Here is a 22,161-nt window from a genome sequence, read left to right as displayed (position 1 = left end):
AACAAACAGTCTAGATCAAGCAAAAGGTAAAGAAAACCTTGTATTTTCCTGTAGGCTCATTTTCCATAATGTTGTTTTGACATTCATCAAAACTACCTGTCAGTGGTAAAACTGGACAAGTACTGGACACATTTTAACAAAGAATTGTATTTAATATATTTAATCCTTGAGACGGACAGTATTTTCCCATATTCTGTTCTGTTGTGTACGACACAAAGACACAAAAGCCATTCCAATGTGTCAGTGTCGGAATCACCATGACCTTTTTTAAAGAAGGTAGAATATTTTACATTATTTTTTATTTCATAAAGTAATTTGACAAGTCACATGAACTGCATTTTTTAATCCATTCACATAAGCTTGATAACATGAAATGCTATGAAATACACATTTGCATGTTGTCCTGAACAGAAGAGTCTGAAAGATGCCAGTCAATTAGTATTCATACAAGCTATCTCAACAATAAGAGGTAAACTGGATGAAAACAACTCTGTGAGTTTGTCTTGGGTGTGTCGTGCCTTGGAGCTTTGGACACAAACAAATTTTATAGGCAAGTCATTATACTAAGTTTCTATTTGTTTTGGTGCTAGCTGAATGGACAATACAATGTTATGTGCATGTTTTCTGAGATGTCTCATCTGGTTTCTGAAGATACTGATTGACAACGCTGACAATAGTCGATACCTCTGCCATGGCCCCTTTACCTGCAACAAAGTACAGAATTACAGTTACACAAGAATTAAATTAGCAGTCAGTCCCTGGAAGGTATACTACAATGAAAACACATACCTGTACTTACTTCTTCTTTCTTTTGCACATTTTTCATAGTCACAAACACACTTTGATAAACATTTTCTCTACACTCCCAGGGTTTGCATATCTAAATCTATCCTGACCGCGTCATTTAAGGGTATTGTTCGGACCCACCAGTGCATCAAGGGGACACACCACTCTCAGAGACACAACAGTTTTTTACTTTCTCTCAGTACCACAAGATACATGACAAAGAAAGCAGTTTACAAAGCAGAAGAGTTCAATAAGGACATACAAAAAAATGCTTGTAGAACCATTTGCATGTAAGTGTATTCTTCCCAAAGCAATTCTGACCACAATGTGTTCTCTGCTGAACCAGTCGGTTCTTGAAAGAGTTGTTAAAGCTGATTAACATTTTAAATCCTTGATCAAACAATCAACTATTATCTAATGAATGTCGCTTGGAATCAAACATTTTCAACCCCTTGGGCCGACCCCATTTTAATTAGTGGGAAACAGAAGTAAGTTAAGTAAGTAAACTCTTAGCTAAAGAGCTAATTTTTAGGGCTGATACTCTTAATTTATATTTGTACTATGTTGGATTTGTAAACATATGTTTTAAGTATGTTCTCATAAAAAGCACAACTATAACTGACGAGCTAAAAAGTTATGTAGTTAGATTAAGATTAAGTACATTGATATTTGATTTGAGGTTAAGCTATATGTAGGTATGCTACGTAGCAACACAGAACCCTCTCTGGTTGAAAGCTTGAAGTCTGTGGTCAGATATGACCATATGAAAGTAGAGCTTGCAGATATCTTTTAACCAACCTTCATCTCCACATACTAGTTTTTTAGCAATGCAGGGAATTTCCACATATCCAAACTCTGTGAGCCTGGATACCTGCTGAGCTGTAATGGGATGCTTCCACATAGCTGTATTCATTGCAGGGCAGAAGAGGAGAGGGCGACTAGTATCCCAGGCTCTTACCACACATGTCTGCCAAAGACAAAGATTAATCAACTTGGAAATAATTTCATACAAATCGTGTTATGAATTATTATTTTCTATAACATAACATTTTGTAGGTATTCACATAATCATTTCATCTTCTTACCAAGAGATTGTCACAAATTCCATTTGCAATCTTTCCAAGAGTGTTGGCATCAAGTGGGGCAATGACAAGTAAGTCGGCCCAGCGTCGTAGCTCAATGTGCAACACAGGATCAGTTCTCTGAGTCCACAGCTAGAACAGAGACATTCTGTTAGGAACGTAACCAATGACTCACTCACTTCCTCCCTTCCTCGATGCATGACACTTTAGACCAGTTTCAAAATCACTTAATGTATTTTTGTATAAATTCTTATAAGATTTCAAAAGTTTTTTTAATGACATCCTGGAAACTTAAAATGGACCGTATGCCAGTATGTCATACTTACTTCATTTAATAATTACTGAAATACACCAGTTATTACAATGTACATTTTAGAAATCTCACATAATCCAGTCAGTTTATCAGTGGTACCAAGTTGGAGAAACTTTGCTTATAGACTGTCAGTTAATAATGGCTACACTAGGACATTTAAAAAATGTATTGTTACCTCCCACTCATCCTTGTCGCTGTAGAGTTTTACTGATACCTCTGCAGAATTGTAGAAGTGCTTGGCATGCTCCGTGGTGACTACTCTTACATCCACCTAAAAAAGTAAAACAAGACGGTAACAGGGATTTTAAAGCACATTTTAGTATTGCTATAGTGCTGATAGGGTGGGAAACTAAGAAGAAACCTATCCACATGCTGAGTAACTGATTCTTTCTTAGGGACTATTTTATGCCTCTTACATTTTAGAAAACCTTCGGACCTTTTACATAATTGTATAGTAAGTGTAGGAGCTATTTACTCATATTATAAGTTTATTTTATTCACAAGTAATATTGTTTAATTATAGTTGTTTGTTTATTTAGGTTAGATTTAGTTGATGTATTAGGATAGTTTTTTTCATGCTAGTTTATTTAGCCTTTCAGTTTGTTAATTGGTTAATTGCTGTGGGCACCTGGTGTATATAGAGGAGTAGACCGGTATAGGACCGTGATGCACCTTGGTAGGCCTATGATTTTTTACCAGACAGACAGCGACAGCGACAACAACAACAAATGCAACGACAATAAATCAGAACGGGCTAGGCAGCGTGGGAGGTTCTTTTGTTTGTTTGTTTGTTTGTTTGTTTAAGTTACAATAAAACATCAGTAAAACTGGAACTCCTGCATGGACCCTGCATTATTTTGAGCTGCGTAATTTACATATACCTACGGTACATCAGTGGCTTTTTGATTTTGGTTTATTTTTTATTCATATTTATTTTTCTTTTCATTTACGGGACAATTGGCCACTACAGTAAGATTTAGACTGCACATCTAAGGACCATATGTCCTTTCATGACACACTATTGTATTATGGTATCACCCTTTTATGCTTTTTTTGTGGCAAACTATAGTAAAACTTTTTTTTAAAGATAATTTTATTAGCTTTTTGTATGGTATACTTTGCTATGACATTGTTATGTCATGCTATACTATGACACTTTATGATCTTTTCCCATTGCATTTTTGTATTGCATACTATTTTTGATACATTCATTACTTAGTGTAATTCCTAGAGTTTGTGTTTCTCTCTCTCATGTATATCATGTATGTCCTTATTCTATGTATTGTAAAACCATTTTAACTGTCATTCTTTAAATGTAAAAAACTAAATTTGTTAGTAAAACAACCATTATGTCGCTGACTAATATAACTACAACAACAAGATTACACTTTGACGACACAGCTGGCTAACAGCTGCAATATCTCCATCGTGCGTCAGGGTGAGCCTCTGAATGAACGAATGAAGGTGAGTCGCTCACCCCAGGAATCTGAAGAAGCTGTGATACTAAAAGAGGCAGTTTCAATGCTGCAACGCTTCCCGTCACACCAACAAGAACACAAAATGTACCGCCAGATTTGCACAAATCCGTTTTAAGACCGGAAACATGCTCTTCCTCCTGCATATTAGTATATCAACAAGAAAATGTCGATTAAAAACTGTCGTTCCCGTGAATCAATTTCCATGTAACTATTTCCGTAAATATTCCCCGCCAGCCAATCAGAGGAGACCACGACCAACGGCCTGTCTCCTGCACGAGCACGTCGCTGCGTTGACGGATTGCGAGCGCGCGTTCGCGTGATATTCTCGGTATTTGCTGAAGCCCGTCACCGCGGTTAGCATGAAGCATTAAGAGCAGTCATTGTTCTTCTCGCCTGATATTTGTTTAAACCAAAAACCGGAACAATGCCGCTCACACCTCTCGTGCACTGGGCTCAACGGCATGAGGACATTTACCTGCGGGTGGACCTGACAGACGCGCAGGTGAGCTAACCAGAACCTGCTGGGGCAACACAAGCTGCCTACTCTCACGCTTCCTCAGGCTCGTGCACTATTAGAGGTCTAAAGGTTAATATTCAAATACGCAAATGAATGGTCTTCATTTATGGTATTATTTATCAGGTTTAATCGTACCAAACATGTAAAGTGATGATTAGAGAGCATTTGTGTGTGTAAAGTCAGTTGCCTTAGTTATTAAGGTGCTGCTTCATCCAAAAATGTCACTTCAGTCTGCAAGAAAGACATCCATCAACTGCATGTTGTTTATATATACATGCAAACAGGAACAATAGCTGATTTAGGGTAGATAATGTGTGAAACGGCTCATTTTCTCATCTCTTCAAACCAGCCAATTATTGTAGCTCATAATTAAATGTCACTATTGTTGATGGATTGCAGATTAGTAAACAAGCTTATTGTTTTGAATGTTTTAAATATGCTTTAAATATGTTATTGTTGTGTCTCTTCCGCTGTAGGGTAGTGTGCACAAGTTGTAATTTAATGTTTGAATTCTAATTCTGTAAGAGGAAGTATAAGCTCACCATCTCATCTGTCTGTTTCCTTTCACAGAATGTTGATGTCCATGTACATGAACAAGTGCTTCAGTTTAGAGGTGACTTACACTTTATGTTCATTCTGCAATGAAAATGTTTGAAGAAGTTCATGATTTGTAACATTGTTGTGGTATTTTGTGTGTAGCCCAGGGCCATGGTGCAAAAGGACAAAACGAATATGAGTTCAGTTTGGAGTTTCTTTTACCAGTAAAGTCAGAGGTATGTCCTCCTTTTGAAGACGAGCTTGAGATATTTACTGTTCCTTTCTCACCTATGCATACTAGTTTTGTTGATTGTGCTCATTTAATGTGTGTCCAGGTAAGCCACAGGTCCACGCAGCGGCAGGTGAATGTTATTTTGCGGAAAGAGCAGCGAGGCTGGTGGGAAAGACTGACGCTACAGGAGCGCAAACCAGTCTTCTTGGTACCGGACTTTGACCGCTGGCTGGACGAGTCAGATGCTGAGATGGAGATTCGGGAAAAGGTGAGATTCATGTTTTTGCATCTGAGGGTGTGGTGGAAGTTTGACTGAATAGAGCAGGAGTGTCAAACTCTTTTTCACCCTGGGTCACATCAGCATTATGGTTGTAACTAACACTGTATAAACTACTCCCAAACATATTTTCATTTGATTATTGTTTATTCAAGTGTAAAAATATTGTACATGTATTTATAATATACATATAAGTATGCACATTTCTCTGTTATTACAACAGAAATCCATTTAATTTAGGGTTAAGAGACCCACATTCATCTATCAAAGATCAAACTTTAAAAAAAGAAACTAAAGACAAAGCTCAAATGCATGTTATTACATTCACCTTGTTCAAAGCTTTTTTGTCACTGTTGAGAAGAACTTAATGTCCAACAAATAGTTGTGAACTGCTAAGAACATGTGTGACAGATGTGGTCTGGGGCACAGCTGCACACATTATATTCCTTCATAACTCACACTGCCTCATAATACAGAAAACTTACCGATTTGTCTCCTTGAAGCACAAATGTGTATTTGCTTTCCCATCTTCTTTAAATGGCCTTCCCTCTGCGTTAATCTTTCTCTTCTTAGTGAGTTTGGGATAATTTGTCAATCATTTTCAAGTTAATCACTTGTCTTCAGTTAAACGTCGATATGGAAAAACGGCTTTCTCGCGCTAGGATGCGGTTAATTAGCGGGTCACAAAATCAATATGCATTGTGGGAGATGTAGTCCATGGTGACTGTACACTGTAAAGCAGCACATACTTTAATGTGAACTCCACCTATGCCTTTCAAGCTGCCGTGGGCCAGATAAAATGACTTGGCGGCCCGGATTTGGCTATTCGGATATTTTATGATACAGACAAACAAAGAGGCTTAACTTATTAAAGAACATGGGACTTTCCGAAATGACGGCACACGCTCGGTTTGGACAGACGACAAAAGGTTAATGTGCAGACTCGGCTATATTTTCATCTCAGATCAGTGTGGTATACAGATCAGGCTTTGTAGTGACCAACACAGTTCATATGCAAAATCAGAAGTATTATGCCCCTCGGCAGAAAGGGAGTCAGACAACGGCGGTTCAGTTGAAGTTAAGTGGAACTAAACAGGATGTCACCGGTTCATTCGAAGTCAAACAGGAAGAGGTCGTGATCTCCTTCAAGTCATTAGAACAGTATAACCCACAGACTAGCATATAATAAGTTTTACTATGACCCGCAGGCAGAACGGGAGTTAGATGACAGCAGGCCAGTAGAAGTTCAGTGATTAAAAAGGCACCCTGTGCATTTGACAGCTGTCTTGAATACCTTAGTCAATATTGCAAAATGTCTGACTGACTGAAAATGTATCATTGATAATAAAGCCAACGATTGAACACTTGTATACATATTTTTTTACTTTGATAAGGAGGAAAAAAAGAACAGGTTGAAGTCTCCAAGGCGGGAAGAGGAAGGTGAGTGCAAAGTCTGGATGCATTCTTGTTTCTCTAAAGTTTTTAAAGAGTTTCAAGCAAGTTGTTATGGTCAGTTGCCTTAATGTTTCATCTTTCTTTTAAATGTTTCAGGGTTTGTCAGCCTGACAACTGGAATTTTGTTTGTATATAATCTGGTTCAGTTTCTTGGTTTTTCATGGATCTTTGTCAACATGACCGTGCGGCTCTTTATCTTTGGCCAAGGTGAGGAAATGGAAGACTTCTGGGGCTTGACTTTATTGTTTTTCCTTCTCTGGCAAGACCAATGATTTCTAACACTACTCTCATGTCAGATTCTCTGTACGACACATTTCACACCATATCGGACGTGATGTTCTTCTGCCAGATCCTGGCAGCAGTCGAGGTCCTCAACGCTGCTTTTGGTGTAGTACGGACAGGCGTTATTCCAACTCTCATACAGGTATGGGTTGCTCATTTGTTTGATGTGCAGAGTCCCCTGCTTTTTGCAACTGTACCATTATGTTTTCAGTGTTGTAACAAGTTTTTGTGGGTTTTGTTCTTTTACTAGGTGGTTGGAAGGAATTTTATTCTTTTCATCATTTTTGGCAGTGTGGAAGAAATGCACAACCAGCCAGTTGTGTTCTTTGTTTTCTATCTGTGGAGTGCCATTGAGATTTTTAGGTAATTATCACTTCTTTGTCATTGTTTGTCACACAGTGTGACATTTTTAATACAATGCAACATTCAAGGCAGACGCAATTGAAACTTTGTTGTACATGCATTATGACAACATAGTTCTTAAAATAAATTGTTCGTGGTGAACACTAGTACATACAAGTTAATGTCCCTGTACAATCTTGAAAAAAGTCATTACATTTCATATCACACCAACTGTGCTTTAAATGAAGATACATTTCAGCTGAATTGTGTATATAAGATATAGAGGTTTAAACAATATTGTAAATACACTGCTTACTCCTGGCACAAAAGCTCATGTTACAGTGAGATGGCTAATAAGGACTAATTTATATTTTTAATAGTCTTTCATGCTTTTATGTTGTAGAAAGTTCTCTTTAAAAAATGTTATTTTGTATGAAGGGTTTGCAAAAAAATGTTTTGTACAAAAAGCTTGGAGTTCAACCAGAGGGATGATTGAAAGGGAAATTATACATGTTAGTGTGAATGCCATAATAAACAAACATTCAGGTTCTCAAATATAAGAATGTGTTGCTTTTCTCAGCTTTTAAGAAACTTGAATATTTGGGGTTTGGGACTGTTTGTTGGACAAAACAAGAAATTTGTTTTGCTCAAGTTCATTTCACTTGGAAAGAAATGTAGTTGCAGAGTTACAACAGATGTTAAAACTAACTATTGACGCAGTAAGCGCACTGTCAGTAAAAAGGGTGAGGTACCAATCCAGTCAGAGCAGAAACCACACAGGTTCAATTTGACAAAGGTTTTGAGGTCAAGGTTTACTAATCAGCAGAACTGTTATCGTTGGTCAGTTGATTAAAAACATGTTGTTTCCTCATTAAAACTAACATGACGCTCCAATTGCAGGTATCCATTTTACATGCTGGGCTGTTTCAATACAGAGTGGAAAACCCTCACATGGCTGCGGTACACAATCTGGATACCACTGTACCCACTAGGTGTTGTAGCTGAAGGTGAGCTTGTTTATGTCTCTCAGAATAAATAATTATTCATACAAGTACTTAAATGTATCTTCCAATCCCATGTAGCTGTTGCTGTGATACAATCCATTCCTGTCTTTGACGAGACAAAACTCTTCAGCATTACTCTGCCCAAAGCTGTCGGTACCTCTGTCAGCTTTTCTTACGTCCTGCGCATCTATCTTGTCCTCATGTTTCTGGGTAAGTTTTAATATAAAACATTAAACGTATATATCTTGAAGCAACGAGTTTGATCTAATTTCAGCATTTTTGTTCTGATAAAGTTTGTGGTTTACCGCTCCCTCTACAGGACTTTTTATCAACTTTCGTCATCTTTACAAGCAGAGGAAAAGGCGCTTCCGTACCAAAAAAAGGAAAGCAAATTGAGATTAAAGCACCAACGACACAATACCTTTGCTGCCTGCTTATTTCTAGATAACATGTTTTAAATGATTCTCATAAACCAAGTTCCAGTCAAATCAGTCTTTTATGAGAAGTTGTTTTTCTTTTCTCTTTAAAAAAAAATGTAAATTTGTGGTCAACATGAACATCGTACAGATGATGCAATATTTCATCATTGCATTGATTGTCATAAACTGGTGATTCATTTCTGTTATGATGTAAGTTTGTATTTCATAAATAGGTGAAGATCTATAACAAGCCATAGCTATTGATACTGCTTCTTTTAATGTTTAAAGTTTTTTGCAGTGATATTGTCATTCGAGGAAAAAAAAAAATTGTATTAATGAAGAAAATAACATTCTGAACAAATACTGTAATTGTTAACATTCCAGATTTTTTCACCGTCCAACAAACCTCAGGGAAAATTACACAAGTGACTTCTGTACAATAATATCCTGCTATGTAGACTTTGTATGCCTTTCCCGCTTTATTTTTTGTTATTTTCACCTGAATTTTTAAACGACTACATTAACAGTTATTTCACAGGTTTACTGTAAATGTGACACTGAATAAAAAATGTCATCTGGTCAACTTGTGAAAACAGTCCTTCAAAGGAACATGTAAAAAAAAAAAACATTTTAAAGATTTTAGAAACCTCATTATGTACCTTTCACCATGGTTCTGCCGTATCAAATAAGAAATCTAAGTTATCAATCAGACTCCTTTAGCTTCCACAGATGGGTTCTCGAAGCAGCCTCTTTGATTTCTTTAAATAACATAAAGCACACATACAGGCTGAGGATACTAAATTTTAGGTAATCTTTTACAAATTCAGACGTGGCTCAGGTGGAGAAGTCTGTGTGCATGGGAGCAATGTTATGATCAAAAGCAGCATACTGGGAGTCACCAGTGCTGGCCAGTTTGAGTTGCTGTGCAGCGTGGGAGAGCTGGAAAGCAGCATCAGGATGTGCAGAGTCCGGCAGCAGGGTGCACTCTCTCTCCAACAGGTCTGCTACTCCCTTCAGGAGCTCCCAGAAACCAAACGCCAAGGCGGCCTTTCGAAGACGGTTCAGCTCCTGGCGGATCCAAAAATCACAACAATAAGTTGAATTAGGAAAGTTTAGATTCCGAGTTCATTTTCATTTTACAGAGCCATTTTCAGCTAGATTTACCTTGTAGAAGGTTTGAGTTTTATCTGGTAATTTCCTTGCATTCCGTAGGATCTTCTGGACATCAGTCTGTAGAATGACAGCATATTAACGAAAGTCAATGATGACCAGAAATATGCTTTGACTCAATACTGAAGATAGACAGTCCTAAAACTGAGGAACAATTGTTTAAGAACAGATGTTAAACATAACACATGGTTAAGACTAGCTGTATGTCTCTGAAACAAGTGTCATGCTTACATCAAATGAAATGGATAGTAGAGATGGAATTACTATGTTGGCAACTTGTGAGCGTTCACATCATCAGGATGGTTGTGTGAAGGCTAAGATACCGTGCATCTTCAATAAAACTCCATATACATTCAATTTAGGCTTAATTACTTTGAATGCATTTTTTGGCTGATGTGAAATGTCCATATAGGTTTGTTTTTTATGAGTTGAATGTTTAGGTGGAGATGGATGGACAAACACTAATAATTATTGTTACGATCTCAGTGTAATAGTATATAATACTAACTCAGTATGTTAACGCTATATTCAGTTGAGTTTTTAGCCAGTTAATTACTATAAATTGAAACTGTAATACCATTAATTAAAAAAGGCTCTAGCTGCAAGTCATTGAGAGAAAACTCTTCCTCCAGTCTTCCGTCAGTCCCACGGCAGGTGGACTTTGGGAACTCAAACCAAGGACGGCAAGTAGTTATGAACTTAACAGCTGAAACCAACTGGCATTTCTCTTGTAACTTAAAGAAACAATGGTGCTCTTATACAGAGATTGTACTGTACCTGTAGCCCACTGGCCTTAATCCACACAGTGACATTCTGGGCGTAGCTTCGTTTGGCCGAGGGCTGCAGAGGGAAAGGACTTTTACTGTCATCCTCTCCGTAAGGATTTTCAGCAGCCTCTGAAATATCAGGACGGTCATAAAACATCAGAGAGAAGTCAGTATCAGGATCAAAGTGAGCTAAATACAAACGGTAAATTATTAACTGCTTGGTTATAAACAGAAAAACAGTAGAAAAGCAGCAACAAACATTTACCATTCTAAAGAATGTCATAGTGTTGCGTTAAAATGTACTTTTACAACATCCCAATTGTGTCATACACTGAAAATTATGAAACAAAAACCAGAAAGGGGTTAAAGATTACCCGATATTGGTCCCAAATGAGTGATCTTGCCCAGCCAAGGCAGAGGCTCTGGACCAGGCTCAAACAAAGACATCATCAGGTTTGATTTCTTTTTACTGTCTGCTTGGGAGTACAGCATGCCATACCACTCTGGCCTGAGGAAAAGCAAACTATATTTAGGCCTTTTCTTCATATATTGTTTCACTCTGTGTGTTAATATATAAATGCACTACATTTTGAACAGAATTTAAATATGTTAAATAAAAAAACTCTGTTGCATCTCACCCAAGCTGAACCAGTGCCACCATGCCCTCTACTTTAAGGCTGCCATGTAAAAGTACACAAAAATTTGGACTTTTGCCTGCCATTTGACTGGCAGAGGGTTCCTCCTCGAGCTCATCTGTGGTTCCTGTGCCGACTTCATCCACCTCTGAAAGCAACATAAATAAAACACATGGACAATACCATAATCTTGCATACTGAGGTCTCATTGATTTGATTTTTGAAGAAAGATGTGTTTACTTTGACTATGAAAGGTGAGAATTACCTGTGTAAAAGTATACAAATATTGCTCTGTTGCATTAAGAGAAACTTGTTTATTTCTCCACATTTGTGTCTTATATATCATTATTATTATTTTAACATTCCAAGCAATATCTGAGCTGTCCTTGTGGCAAAAAGATGTGGATGGATGTACATCGTAGTGAATAGAGTTTTCTTAAAGCAGGGAACAACTTTAGGTGACATACAATGCAGGGGGAAATCACTTTTAGTTTTCCTTTACAACAACATAAACAATGTTCAACACTAACCTTTGTTTACATTTATAGGTAATACCAAGTGTCTTGAAATAACAGGAGGACTGGAAATATCAGCAATTTCAATGAAGCCCACGATTTCCAAATCTGAAACAAGTATAACAAAAAAAAGATGTGACGAAGGGAAAAATTGTTTAACTTGAACTTTAAATTGTAAAATTTTAAGCCAGCTAAGTACCTATATTGACTGTTCGTGGCATAGGCTCCACTTCTTCATCCATCACAATAGGCTCAGGCCGAGGGAAAACCTGAACGTCAGAGGACAAGTTCCCACAGTGCAGGACAGCATGGAAGGGAGAGTACGCGTGATCAATCAGCCTCCTGAAGACATACACAGACATGCAATGGGCAAAGGTTCCTCAGTAATTATGAATACTGAAAAGTACTTTTTTTCTGGATTTTTTGCAGTAAGGGTCATACCCAAACATGGCCTGCACACTCTTCATGCAAAGTGGTCCCTCCATAGTAAATATCTGTCCATCACCTCCGCTGAGACGAAGTAGCTCCTCCAAGTTGTCCATGGCATCAGTCATCTGTAACTGCAATAACACAAGACAAGGTGTTATATTAAATCTATTGCGCCAAGCGTTAAATTGCCATAAGCTTTCATTTTAAGTTTGCTGCTTCCCATGGACACGAGAGACAACTGTTGCTGCAAGACAGAAATTACATAAAAATACTATATGCTCAATGCAGTAGTTATGAATACTTATCATTATAAATCTCTAAATTATCTTGGCTCAAAAGTGAATCTAGTAACAACTGTCAATCTAGCTAAGCTATCAAAGCTCAGTAGAAGCCAACACCTTAGACCTTGTCTAAGACCAGCTGCTTCTGGTTGCATGGTATCTGATCACATTTCCTCCATAGATTTACACAGACTATTATCAGGTCAAGATGCAAATAAGTAGAAATAAATTGTTGACTTAGTCAGTACCTCCTCTGCATTGGCTATAGACATGATGAACAGTTTGGTAGGGAAAGGGAAAGGGAGTGGGAACTTCTTGTCATCCCCTCGATGCTTCTGCGTTTGAAGGGAATGACGTAAGGAACCCTTTCCAATACCAAGAGATCCATCAGTAACTAGCACCACCTGCAGGACAAAGGAAAGAGGTGCATAAACATAACTCCATGCAGCAATAAATTGGCTGCAATCACTATAAAAACATTATTTGACCGCAGACCAGCTTTATCAAGGAGATGTGATGATGTTGTATTAAGGACCTGCCAATTTACCTGACAGGGACAGGCACTGCCCCACTCTTGCTGTACCACATTACTAACTCCATTAAGAGCTGCTTCAACACATGTCTTGTCATAGTCTTCCAGGTTGCCCAGAGCCTCCTGTGCAGAAAAAAAATACATTCATTAGTTCATCCGCAAGTCCTCTTCAATGTTGAGCTTGTCTTCTCTGGGTTCAAAAACCGGGTAGGGGACTCAGGAGAGGAAAAACATGCTTTGACTTTTCAAAATTCATTATATTATTGTATGTTATTATTATTATTATTATTGTATGTACATATTTTGTTTACCTGTAATGCATTGTAATCTCTGGTGAAAGGCACCAACAGCTCCCAGAGGGAAGAAAAGGCCATCAGTGATGTGAACTCCAAGCGGTAGTTTGAGGCCATGTGTTCAAACAACATGTTTAGTCCGTGGACCGCCAGGTTCTTCCTCTGAAACTCCTCGCTGCCATCCAGCGACACTGGCCGTGTCATGGACAGAGACACGTCCATCAAGACCACGGTAGGCATGGCGCTCTGATTGTATAACTAGCGAGATGACCAACAATACAATGGACTCAAAGTACCCACCAATGTGCTCTCACTGAAGTAAAAGGAAGGAAGAAGAAATACGAGGAAGATGAGAAGTTAGCAAACGTAACACTACATAGTGTCACTAACTGTCTCTGGAGGAGCATGTTAAGAAACTACGACCATTAAGGACATGAAAGCTCAGAGAAAAACCTCTATGGTCACAGCAGAGGTTAGCAAATGTTGGCTAACATACGCTAGCATTCTGTAATGCAACGTCAGAATACCAAACGGAAGAAAAGTTATATTTACTATTTACCAATTGTGAAAAGTTAACTATCTTTAAGTTATTCTATAAAGTCAATCATTAATATGACAACAACTAAATATATACGTGCCATTCAACGTTTCGCTCGCCATCAGTTGTTTGTGTGTTTGAGTGTGCACCACTACTTCCGTCCGGGCGAAAGCAGTGTACTGTGGAATTAATAGTTCCTGCGAAGTCTTTACAATTTTTTCACACTTCTCGAAATCAACACGAAATCGACAGCAGAAACGTTTTGTGTACAAAATCCCTCCAAACTACAGAATATGGAGGACTTTTTTTTTTTTTAATAAAAAAGAACTTGAGTGATATATTCAGACATAATCTGTTAGCTAGGTAAGGTACTGTTGTGAATATTCAGAGATTATGTTAGCCAAATAAAATAGCATTATATAATTCCTATTATTTTATAATATATTATGTCAAGTAGGGACACAAAAAAAACATTTAAATATGTTTATCACTTTTGCGCTTCTTTTTCGTATTTTAACTTATTGTATTCCTCATCTTTTTGTAACTTTTAAATAACATTGAATAAAGGGAGAACAGTATTGGTGTCTAGTTTTTATGAGCTTATACTTTGACAAAGATTGAAAGGGGAAGTTCCCATGCAATGCAATATACCTCATGTTTGTGAAATCAGATATATTTAGTATGCAGCTGAAGCTCGAAGTTTGAGGGAATATGTGACTTTAAAATCCCCAGATCCAAGATGTCATGACAAGCAAAAACAATGAAGCTGACCTGCATAATGACAAATGTTGATATAATATATTTTATTGTCTATCATTGCAATGCAATGCAAATGTATTTTCATTTTTACTTCATTAACAATAAAATGTTGTTGTACATTTTAAAATGTCCAATAATACAAACTACACCTCAGAGTGTGATCTCTGATGAATTGACTCATTGACGTAATAATTCTGTACAGTAACTGTGATTAAGAAATTTAAGTTGATTCGAAGGCCGCAGCATTTTCCCCCAAACATGTCATTGAATAAGAACTACATATAACTCATTCATGTCGGATCCCGCATAAGTCCTGTGAGGTCTGCACTGCACTGATAACTGTGTGTTTGAGTTATTTAATTAATTAGTTCGATTACTTTTTCGTTCCCATCAATCTTTTTAAATGAACTACTGAGTGCCAGCTTTTCAATTAAGTTCACCAATTATAATAGACAATTTAGATTTTCATGATGTGATAGTATATTATTATGTTTATTTTTGGTAAGTAAGCCAAATTAGTGTCAAATCAAAGTCCATGAGGGTTAAGGGATCTTAGATACATTAGATGCAGACTTTCAAGGGAAATACCCACAATTTATAGCAATGTGACGTTAAATACATTTTACCATGGAAATGTAAAAAAAAAAAGGTAAACAAAAAGGACGTCACATGTTGTTCAGCCTGGGAAATCACCTTTCCACAACAACATTAAGTATTAAAGATGGGACATGAAAACACATGAAATCAGAGGAATGCAAGCAGAGAATATGTTTGTTTTTTTATTATTGACATTATATGTTGCAGCAAAGTGCTCTCCCATTTGTATTTACACTATGTCGAACCCTCACAGCCTCTCACACTCAACCACTTAACATGTGACGTCAGTAAGTCCCGGAGCATTCAGGGCTTGAGGCCTGAGGGGGGACGGTGGGATTGGGCCCATCCCTTTGTGTGGAGATGTGCATCACTACTTCTGTCCGGGTGAAAGCAGTGTGCCTTCAAATAAACAGATCCTATGTGATGAGTTACCACAATTTAAATGGAAAATTTTACAGTCCTGAAAAAATGGTTGGCACAAAAAAAAAAATAATGCACTATCCATATAATGTTATACATTTTAGGATGGGATTGGAAGTCATTCTCTTTAGTTCAAATTGTTATGTTTGTTATATAAACAGTATTAATCCCAAGTGTCTGTTTCATAAAATTATGTGATGCTATATTTGTGCAACATATTAGCATTAGACTAAAACATCCTTTTTATTTAGCAATAAATTAAATATTGTAAGCTCATGATAAAGTGAGAGCGAGACAATGCACGTAATCCTCTTAGAAGACCTCAGGTATTATGCTGATCCACTGTGAGGACCTGTCCTGCGTCCTACATAACCCCAGGCCATTGGAAACAGTTTGGACTTTTGCTTGTGCTGCATTAATCAACACTGTAAATCTGCTTTGGGGATTTTTGCACCCTAGATTTTGCAAGACATTATTTCTGTGGTAAGTCTGCATCTTTAAAAAAATGGATGGTGTTGTTTTTTCTCTTTGTCATGTACTGTAGGTGTGTTGTGACATGTACTTGAGTTGCTATGCAGTTTTTTATTGTTGGGGCATTTATTTATTTAGCTATTGTGTTTGTCTATCACTCATTTTTTTCTATCATGTTTTGTAAAAAAATGAAAATGGCTTCATCCCTAATGCTGTGACAAACATTATATTTTTAATGATTAGAGAAATTGTCTGAATAGTTCACATGCTTTCAAATGAAAACTACTGTTGTGCCATCTGCTAAATGAATTTAATTTTGTCTAGGCTGGGTTTTCCAAGGAGATGAGGATGACATGAATCATGCCGCTGAAGTTTTAAATTCTGTCACCCCATGGTCTGCAGGGGAGAGAGCTGGACTTGTCCTCTACCAAAGCCCATTGATGCAGCTTTAATTCTCCATAGCCAGCATCATCACTGCTTTGCAGGACCATGTATTGTACAAGAAGGAAGCGACTGCAGCTGAGCCGGGTCTTGTTTCTCCTCTCCGGGGTTTTTCTCTGTACGCTCTACCAGCTGACCATCAGTGCCAGACTGTACGATCCTATGCTAATATCTCAGTATGGAGATGATTTTGGAGAAGGTTCAACAGAGGTGGTTGAGGAGGTTACAGTAGAAACTCAGGGGCTGGAGGAACCTCTCACTGCAATACATGAATTAGAGCACACAGATCAAACAACGCCAGAGATGCATGTGACAAATAACTTGAATGCAACGTCAGATTTTAAAGCATTGACCACCACTGAATCTCCTCCATCACCAACTACAAACCGGACTATTGTGCATTGCATCTATGTGGCCCCCGAGCCTCCACAAGAGTCACCCATACCCACACCAACACCAGCTCCAGCTCCTCCTGTGGCCACTATCGCTCCAGCTTCTCCTGGTGACGCTTCACATACAAAGGGTGAATACCCTGAAGATATTTTTTCTGTTGATGAACGTAGACAAGGCTGGGTCATCCTCCATATTTTTGGGATGATGTACATGTTTATTTCACTTGCAATTGTGTGCGATGAGTTCTTTGTTCCTGCACTAGGGGTAATCACAGACAAGTTAGCCATCTCTGAAGATGTAGCAGGAGCCACCTTCATGGCTGCCGGAGGCTCTGCTCCCGAGCTTTTCACATCCCTAATAGGAGTCTTCATTGCCCATAGCAATGTGGGTATCGGCACAATTGTTGGATCAGCAGTTTTCAACATTTTGTTTGTGATTGGAACGTGTGCTTTGTTTTCACGGGAAGTGCTTCATCTAACCTGGTGGCCACTTTTCAGAGACGTATCCTTCTACATAATTGGCCTCATCTTACTCATCATCTTTTTCTTGGATAATGTCATAATGTGGTGGGAGAGCACAATGCTGGTGGCCTGTTACACTCTCTATGTGATTTTCATGAAGTTCAATGTGCAAATAGAGCAGACTTTCAAGGCTCTACTCCTCAAAAACAGGAACACTGTCAGAATTATTGCTGAGGAAGAACCGGAAAAGGTAAGAACTCCTTTGACAGAACATGATTTTTTGTGTCCTCAATTGACACAATTACAAGTCTATTGTCAGCTATTTGTATCACAAAATATGTTCTCAAGTGTGGAAGAAACTCTGAAGAGTGACTAACTAACAGTGTCCAGACTTTGACCCAAAGTTTATTCTATGATCTTTTCTTCAGTTATACACTCACTTTATCACCAAAACAGAAAGTGATATTACGCATCACTTATTATATATCTAGTACCACTTGTGAGGTTGTATGCAAATCTTGTCAAAAGAGTAAAATATTAATAGTAAAGGCGTTGGTTGAACCAAAGTTGATCAGCCATGGCTGATCAGAACGGCGCTTTACAAGCTGTAGCATGAACATACACTGTGTTTAAGTAAGTGGGATTGAGGCTTAACATACACACAGTAAAGCCACAGTATTGGTGCACTCTTTGTTGAGCTTGATGTACTGGTGGAGCTGTGTTCCAGGGGAGAAAATGTAATTATTGAATGTGTTAAAAATGCTTTTTCCCATCATACATAAACATACTGTAATGGGACTTTTTTGTTTTTAAAAGAGTGGATTGTTTCATATTATAATCCCATCCACAACACTCAGCTCTATTTCTTTTACTGACATGCAACATTAACAAGATCCCTAGAGAGTGAAAAATGTGAACTAGCAATGTATAAAACAATATTATATAGCGTATGCTAATATTTATGCCCTACCAAATTGAAACAACTTTAATCTATCTCCACCACTGAATGATTGAAAAAACATTGTTGCACACAGAAAAATGTGGACGTTGAAGATAACGCCCAACCTGTTCCAGAGGACAAGCATCGGTTAAAGGTACAAAATCCAACAAATAAATGTATCAAATAAATACACAGCAGAAAGAAAGACACACAATGCAACAGGCACTCACATTGTTCCTGTATCTCCGTTTTATTTCATGACTTATTGACCTCTTACCATAACATCGAGAAAACAAGTAATTTCTCACGAAAAAAGACCTACTTGCCATTACTATATTATTGTGTAACATTGATGTGTCATTATCTGTTATTGTGATTTGCTAAATTTGTGACGTCCGCCATCTCTTTCCACAGTTGAAGCCATCTCTTCAGCGAGGGGGAAGCTCAGCTTCTCTACACAACAGCACCATGAGAAACACCATCTTCCAACTTATGATCCACACATTAGACCCTCTAGGAGAGGGTGAGTACCATATCTCCACACTGATGATTGACCATTGTCTCCCTTTAAAGGACTCTTGTATTTAGTGTCTGGGGACTATGGCCTTCTCATTGTAAAACGGATCAGCAAAGTGTCTTAAATGAAGACAGCACTAAGTCCAGATTGATGCTAAGCAGATAAATACCTACCTCAGTCTATAGAGGGATATATGTCGGCCCGCAGTGAATAAAAAAGATTCTGAGGACACCCAGAGCTATACGATGTTACTCAACAGAAATATTGTATTTACACACAATAATTACAAAATTATTTATAATTTTTAAACAAATTCTGTTTTGTAAGAGTCACACAAAAATGTGTTGATATTCTGGATCACAGCTAACAGCGCCTGTATCAATCCACTCCAACGCAACATTAGGAATATCCGTGGCTTTTCTAGATAATTATGTGCTGCCAAAGTGAAAGACACAAAGATTAATCAAATATATTTTATATATCAGTTAAAACGGTTGAAAGTAAGTGATAAATGCTTTGTTATGTTATACTACGGTTACCTGTTTTGACCTCTGCTAGAAGTTACGCTTCTTAAGGTGGTGTTTTCAATCTGAAAGAAGCTATTTCTTTTATAAAACAATATATGTGTCCATTTGCAACACTTGCCTGTTTTTAATAGAGACAAAGAAGCAGTAACATTAATTTTCAATGGCTTTCAATGGAGAAAAAAATTAAGAACCCTAAGATGTGTTGTGTGTTGTGCAATATCTTTGATAAGCTCTCTTGTCCTCTCATGATATTGTTCTGATCTGGAGTCAGGACTATGATGCTCATTGTTTTTGATGTAACACTGCCAGTATAATGCTCTTTGCCTAACCCTGGATCATGTGACTGCTTATTTGTCTCCCATATAACTGTTAAACTGTGACATTATTGTAGATATTATCACGTAATACATCACAGAATCCTTCTAAGTTTGTTTTTGGTTGTTTGATTGTTCGTAGGGAAATTTATGGATAAGGCTGAGACTCTGAATAATGTGGCTAGACGGACGGCAGAGAGCAAAACTCAAGACAAAAGTGAAGGTAACATGGAAGGATGTGATGGTCATTCACTGATCAGACTGATCAGGCGCCTTTCATTAAGCTTTCAGAGTCTGCTCATGAAAGCTGCTCATCATCTGGGCTGCAAAAAGCCTCCAGCCAAAATATCTAAGCACATGAACTGAGTGAGTCAAACAGGTGCTGTGACAACAGAAAAATATTAGATGTGTATAATACATGTCCTCAATTATAATAATATAAGGTTTATTGCCACCAATTACAAAATGTGTCTTTTCATGTCATGCTGCTTTATTGCATACTGTAGGTTGGTGACCAGTTGTAAAATATGAAACTACAGGGTAGTGTAAATAAAATACAAGTAATCAAGTTGCATACAGGTGACAACATACAAATGGTATCGGCAAATAGCTTATAGGTAAAATCCAATTACAGGTAGTTAGTTTATACAGTCCAGTTGCCATGAGGATGACCTCATATATCCCGTAAGTCCTAACAACACATTCACTGCATTTCTCTACATGGCCGGTCATAAAGGCTCATAAAATGACAGTTCTTTTAAATAACCGAATGAATAAGAGGCATCAGGGAAATGCACAATATTTTTGCAAATTCCTTTTGCAGCGGGTGGAAGTAAAACTGCGCCAGTCAAAGAGCCAGAGGCTGCCCCAGCCCCAGAAACAAAGTCGGATCAACCAGAGGACAAGAAGGTACTCTCCGGCCATGCTCCGGTGGTTAGCAAAAAGCCCAGAAGTCAGTCTTTGATACCTGTCTATGTAAGAGTCAAAGTATGAAGTCACAACTCCAGGCAAATGTGCTTCTTTGGTCTTTGCTTTTATTTCTGTTCTGCTTCTACTGTTGTCCATCATGATTTATTTCCCCAACAATTAGGAGGATGTGCCAGCAGGAGACAATGGGTCACGAGGCTCTGACAGTGATGAAGATGAGAGTGATGAAGTCAGCGAGGAATCCAGTGAAGAAGAAGAAGAAGAAGAAGAAGAGGAGGAGGAGGAAGAAGATGAAGATGAGGGGGAGAAAGAAGAGGATACAGAGGATGAACCTCTGTCTTTAGAGTGGCCTGACACACAACGTAAACAAGTCACCTACCTCTTCCTGCTGCCCATAATCTTTCCTCTGTGGCTCACAGTTCCAGATGTTCGCAACCAAGTAAAGACCCACACGCATCCCTGCTGCGTTATGTTAAATGCCTCAACACTATGTTTTGATTTAACTACACTCACTTTGTCCAATAGAAATCCAGAAAATACTTTGCGGGCACCTTCCTGGGCTCTATCATGTGGATTGGTATTTTCTCCTACCTCATGGTGTGGTGGGCTCATCAGGTCAGTTACTGTACTAACAGCAGACAGGGAAGTTCAAATGCGTTGCTGTGTTTCCTGATAGTGTACACGGGCGCAAGGCATTGTGTTTTTTTATTTTATGGTGACATAAACATGTACGGTAAGTACTCTCTTCCTTCTTCTTTCCACTATGCACTCTCACTTGCACTTGTAGGTGGGTGAGACCATCGGCATCTCAGAGGAGATTATGGGCTTGACTATCCTGGCTGCGGGCACGTCCATCCCTGACCTCATTACCAGTGTGATAGTTGCACGTAAAGGCCTGGGGGACATGGCTGTGTCCAGCTCTGTGGGCAGTAACATCTTTGACATCACAGTGGGGTGAGCTCCAATATTCTGATGTGTCACAATTGAAAAGGAAATGCTGATAAACACTCAGTTGATACATGTCTTGGTCTCACATTTCTCTCTATCACTTTGTTTCAAAAGCCTTCCAGTACCATGGCTCCTGTACTCATCCTTCCACAATTTTGCTCCAGTAGCCGTCAGCAGCAACGGGCTCTTCTGTGCCATCGTGCTGCTCTTTATCATGCTCCTCTTCGTCATTATCTCCATTGCATCCTGTAAGTGGAAGATGAATAAGCTGCTGGGTTTCACCATGTTCCTGCTCTATTTTATCTTCCTGGTGCTTAGCGTGATGCTGGAGGATCGCATCATTATCTGCCCTGTTTCCATCTGAACGTGTTGGCAAAAGTCAGCTTTACAAAAGGGGTCCGTGCACGTTGTGACCTGAAGCACGACTGTTAACCCAGTTATATGTAATATACAAGTCTCATGACCATGGGTCTGGATATCTGTAGAAACTGTGCAGAAAGCTGCTGTAGTTGCTCTGCATTGCTGTCAGTGACATGTCCCCAGTATGTCTGCAACAATACAA

The 22,161-nt window shown here is 38.4% G+C and overlaps 4 protein-coding genes across 6 annotated transcripts; 2 read left to right on the top strand and 2 right to left on the bottom strand.

The window, feature by feature from the left end:
• Positions 1–327: 327 nt before the first annotated feature.
• ppcdc (phosphopantothenoylcysteine decarboxylase) lies at positions 328–3,875 on the bottom strand. 2 transcript variants are annotated; one of them, XM_068603382.1, is made up of 5 exons: positions 3,659–3,875; positions 2,357–2,452; positions 1,872–2,000; positions 1,585–1,753; positions 328–704 (listed from the first exon to the last, which is right to left on the bottom strand). In XM_068603382.1, the coding sequence occupies exons 1-5, from the start codon at positions 3,800–3,802 to the stop codon at positions 610–612; spliced, it is 633 nt and encodes a 210-aa protein (XP_068459483.1). In that variant the 5' UTR covers positions 3,803–3,875; the 3' UTR covers positions 328–609. The 2 variants fall into 2 exon arrangements, with proteins under 2 accessions (XP_068459483.1, XP_068459484.1); XM_068603383.1 differs by having other exon boundaries at positions 1,658–1,753.
• Positions 3,876–4,000: 125 nt separating this feature from the next.
• hacd3 (3-hydroxyacyl-CoA dehydratase 3) lies at positions 4,001–9,550 on the top strand. Of its 2 annotated transcripts, none has more exons than XM_068602975.1 (11): positions 4,001–4,161; positions 4,747–4,789; positions 4,876–4,949; positions 5,049–5,213; positions 6,617–6,662; positions 6,774–6,884; positions 6,974–7,101; positions 7,210–7,322; positions 8,202–8,308; positions 8,384–8,515; positions 8,625–9,549. In XM_068602975.1, the coding sequence occupies exons 1-11, from the start codon at positions 4,084–4,086 to the stop codon at positions 8,699–8,701; spliced, it is 1,074 nt and encodes a 357-aa protein (XP_068459076.1). In that variant the 5' UTR covers positions 4,001–4,083; the 3' UTR covers positions 8,702–9,549. The 2 variants fall into 2 exon arrangements, with proteins under 2 accessions (XP_068459076.1, XP_068459077.1); XM_068602976.1 differs by lacking the exon at positions 4,001–4,161 and adding an exon at positions 4,198–4,245 and having other exon boundaries at positions 8,625–9,550.
• On the bottom strand, positions 8,200–13,659 carry ints14 (integrator complex subunit 14). The gene is made up of 11 exons (XM_068602974.1): positions 13,365–13,659; positions 13,069–13,176; positions 12,770–12,925; positions 12,253–12,371; positions 12,011–12,153; positions 11,827–11,919; positions 11,300–11,444; positions 11,036–11,169; positions 10,672–10,790; positions 9,889–9,954; positions 8,200–9,792 (listed from the first exon to the last, which is right to left on the bottom strand). The coding sequence occupies exons 1-11, from the start codon at positions 13,584–13,586 to the stop codon at positions 9,559–9,561; spliced, it is 1,539 nt and encodes a 512-aa protein (XP_068459075.1). The 5' UTR covers positions 13,587–13,659; the 3' UTR covers positions 8,200–9,558.
• Positions 13,660–16,620: 2,961 nt separating this feature from the next.
• slc24a1 (solute carrier family 24 member 1) lies at positions 16,621–21,963 on the top strand. The gene is made up of 9 exons (XM_068603257.1): positions 16,621–17,676; positions 18,461–18,520; positions 18,781–18,889; positions 19,867–19,947; positions 20,548–20,633; positions 20,815–21,090; positions 21,177–21,266; positions 21,439–21,605; positions 21,714–21,963. Exons 1-9 carry the CDS (start codon positions 16,621–16,623, stop codon positions 21,961–21,963), a joined length of 2,175 nt encoding a protein of 724 aa, XP_068459358.1.
• The last annotated feature ends 198 nt before the right edge of the window (positions 21,964–22,161 follow it).

This window comes from Clinocottus analis, unplaced genomic scaffold (genome assembly GCF_023055335.1).
Source record: "Clinocottus analis isolate CAN_PGR_092001 unplaced genomic scaffold, fCliAna1.0.p SCAF_6, whole genome shotgun sequence".
Taxonomy (NCBI): Eukaryota; Metazoa; Chordata; class Actinopteri; order Perciformes; family Cottidae; genus Clinocottus; species Clinocottus analis.
This window is presented reverse-complemented; position numbering and strand designations above follow the sequence as displayed.

Bases quoted from the DNA above. Each gene is read 5' to 3' on its own strand.
- slc24a1 (XM_068603257.1), top strand. From the start codon at position 16,621: ATGTATTGTACAAGAAGGAAGCGACTGCAGCTGAGCCGGGTCTTGTTT. The intron at 18,521-18,780 runs GTACAAAATCCA...CTCTTTCCACAG, and splicing joins AGGACAAGCATCGGTTAAAG to TTGAAGCCATCTCTTCAGCG. The intron at 21,606-21,713 runs GTGAGCTCCAAT...TTGTTTCAAAAG, and splicing joins ATCTTTGACATCACAGTGGG to CCTTCCAGTACCATGGCTCC.
- ints14 (XM_068602974.1), bottom strand. From the start codon at position 13,586: ATGCCTACCGTGGTCTTGATGGACGTGTCTCTGTCCATGACACGGCCA. The intron at 11,920-12,010 runs GTACTTAGCTGG...TACTTGTTTCAG, and splicing joins GCCACGAACAGTCAATATAG to ATTTGGAAATCGTGGGCTTC. The intron at 10,791-11,035 runs GTAATCTTTAAC...CTGATATTTCAG, and splicing joins TCATTTGGGACCAATATCGG to AGGCTGCTGAAAATCCTTAC.
- ppcdc (XM_068603382.1), bottom strand. From the start codon at position 3,802: ATGCAGGAGGAAGAGCATGTTTCCGGTCTTAAAACGGATTTGTGCAAA. The intron at 2,001-2,356 runs GTAACAATACAT...TCTCTGTTCTAG, and splicing joins GCGACAAGGATGAGTGGGAG to CTGTGGACTCAGAGAACTGA. The intron at 1,754-1,871 runs GTAAGAAGATGA...TGTCTTTGGCAG, and splicing joins GAATTTGTGACAATCTCTTG to ACATGTGTGGTAAGAGCCTG.
- hacd3 (XM_068602975.1), top strand. From the start codon at position 4,084: ATGCCGCTCACACCTCTCGTGCACTGGGCTCAACGGCATGAGGACATT. The intron at 4,162-4,746 runs GTGAGCTAACCA...TTCCTTTCACAG, and splicing joins TGGACCTGACAGACGCGCAG to AATGTTGATGTCCATGTACA. The intron at 8,516-8,624 runs GTAAGTTTTAAT...CTCCCTCTACAG, and splicing joins TCTTGTCCTCATGTTTCTGG to GACTTTTTATCAACTTTCGT.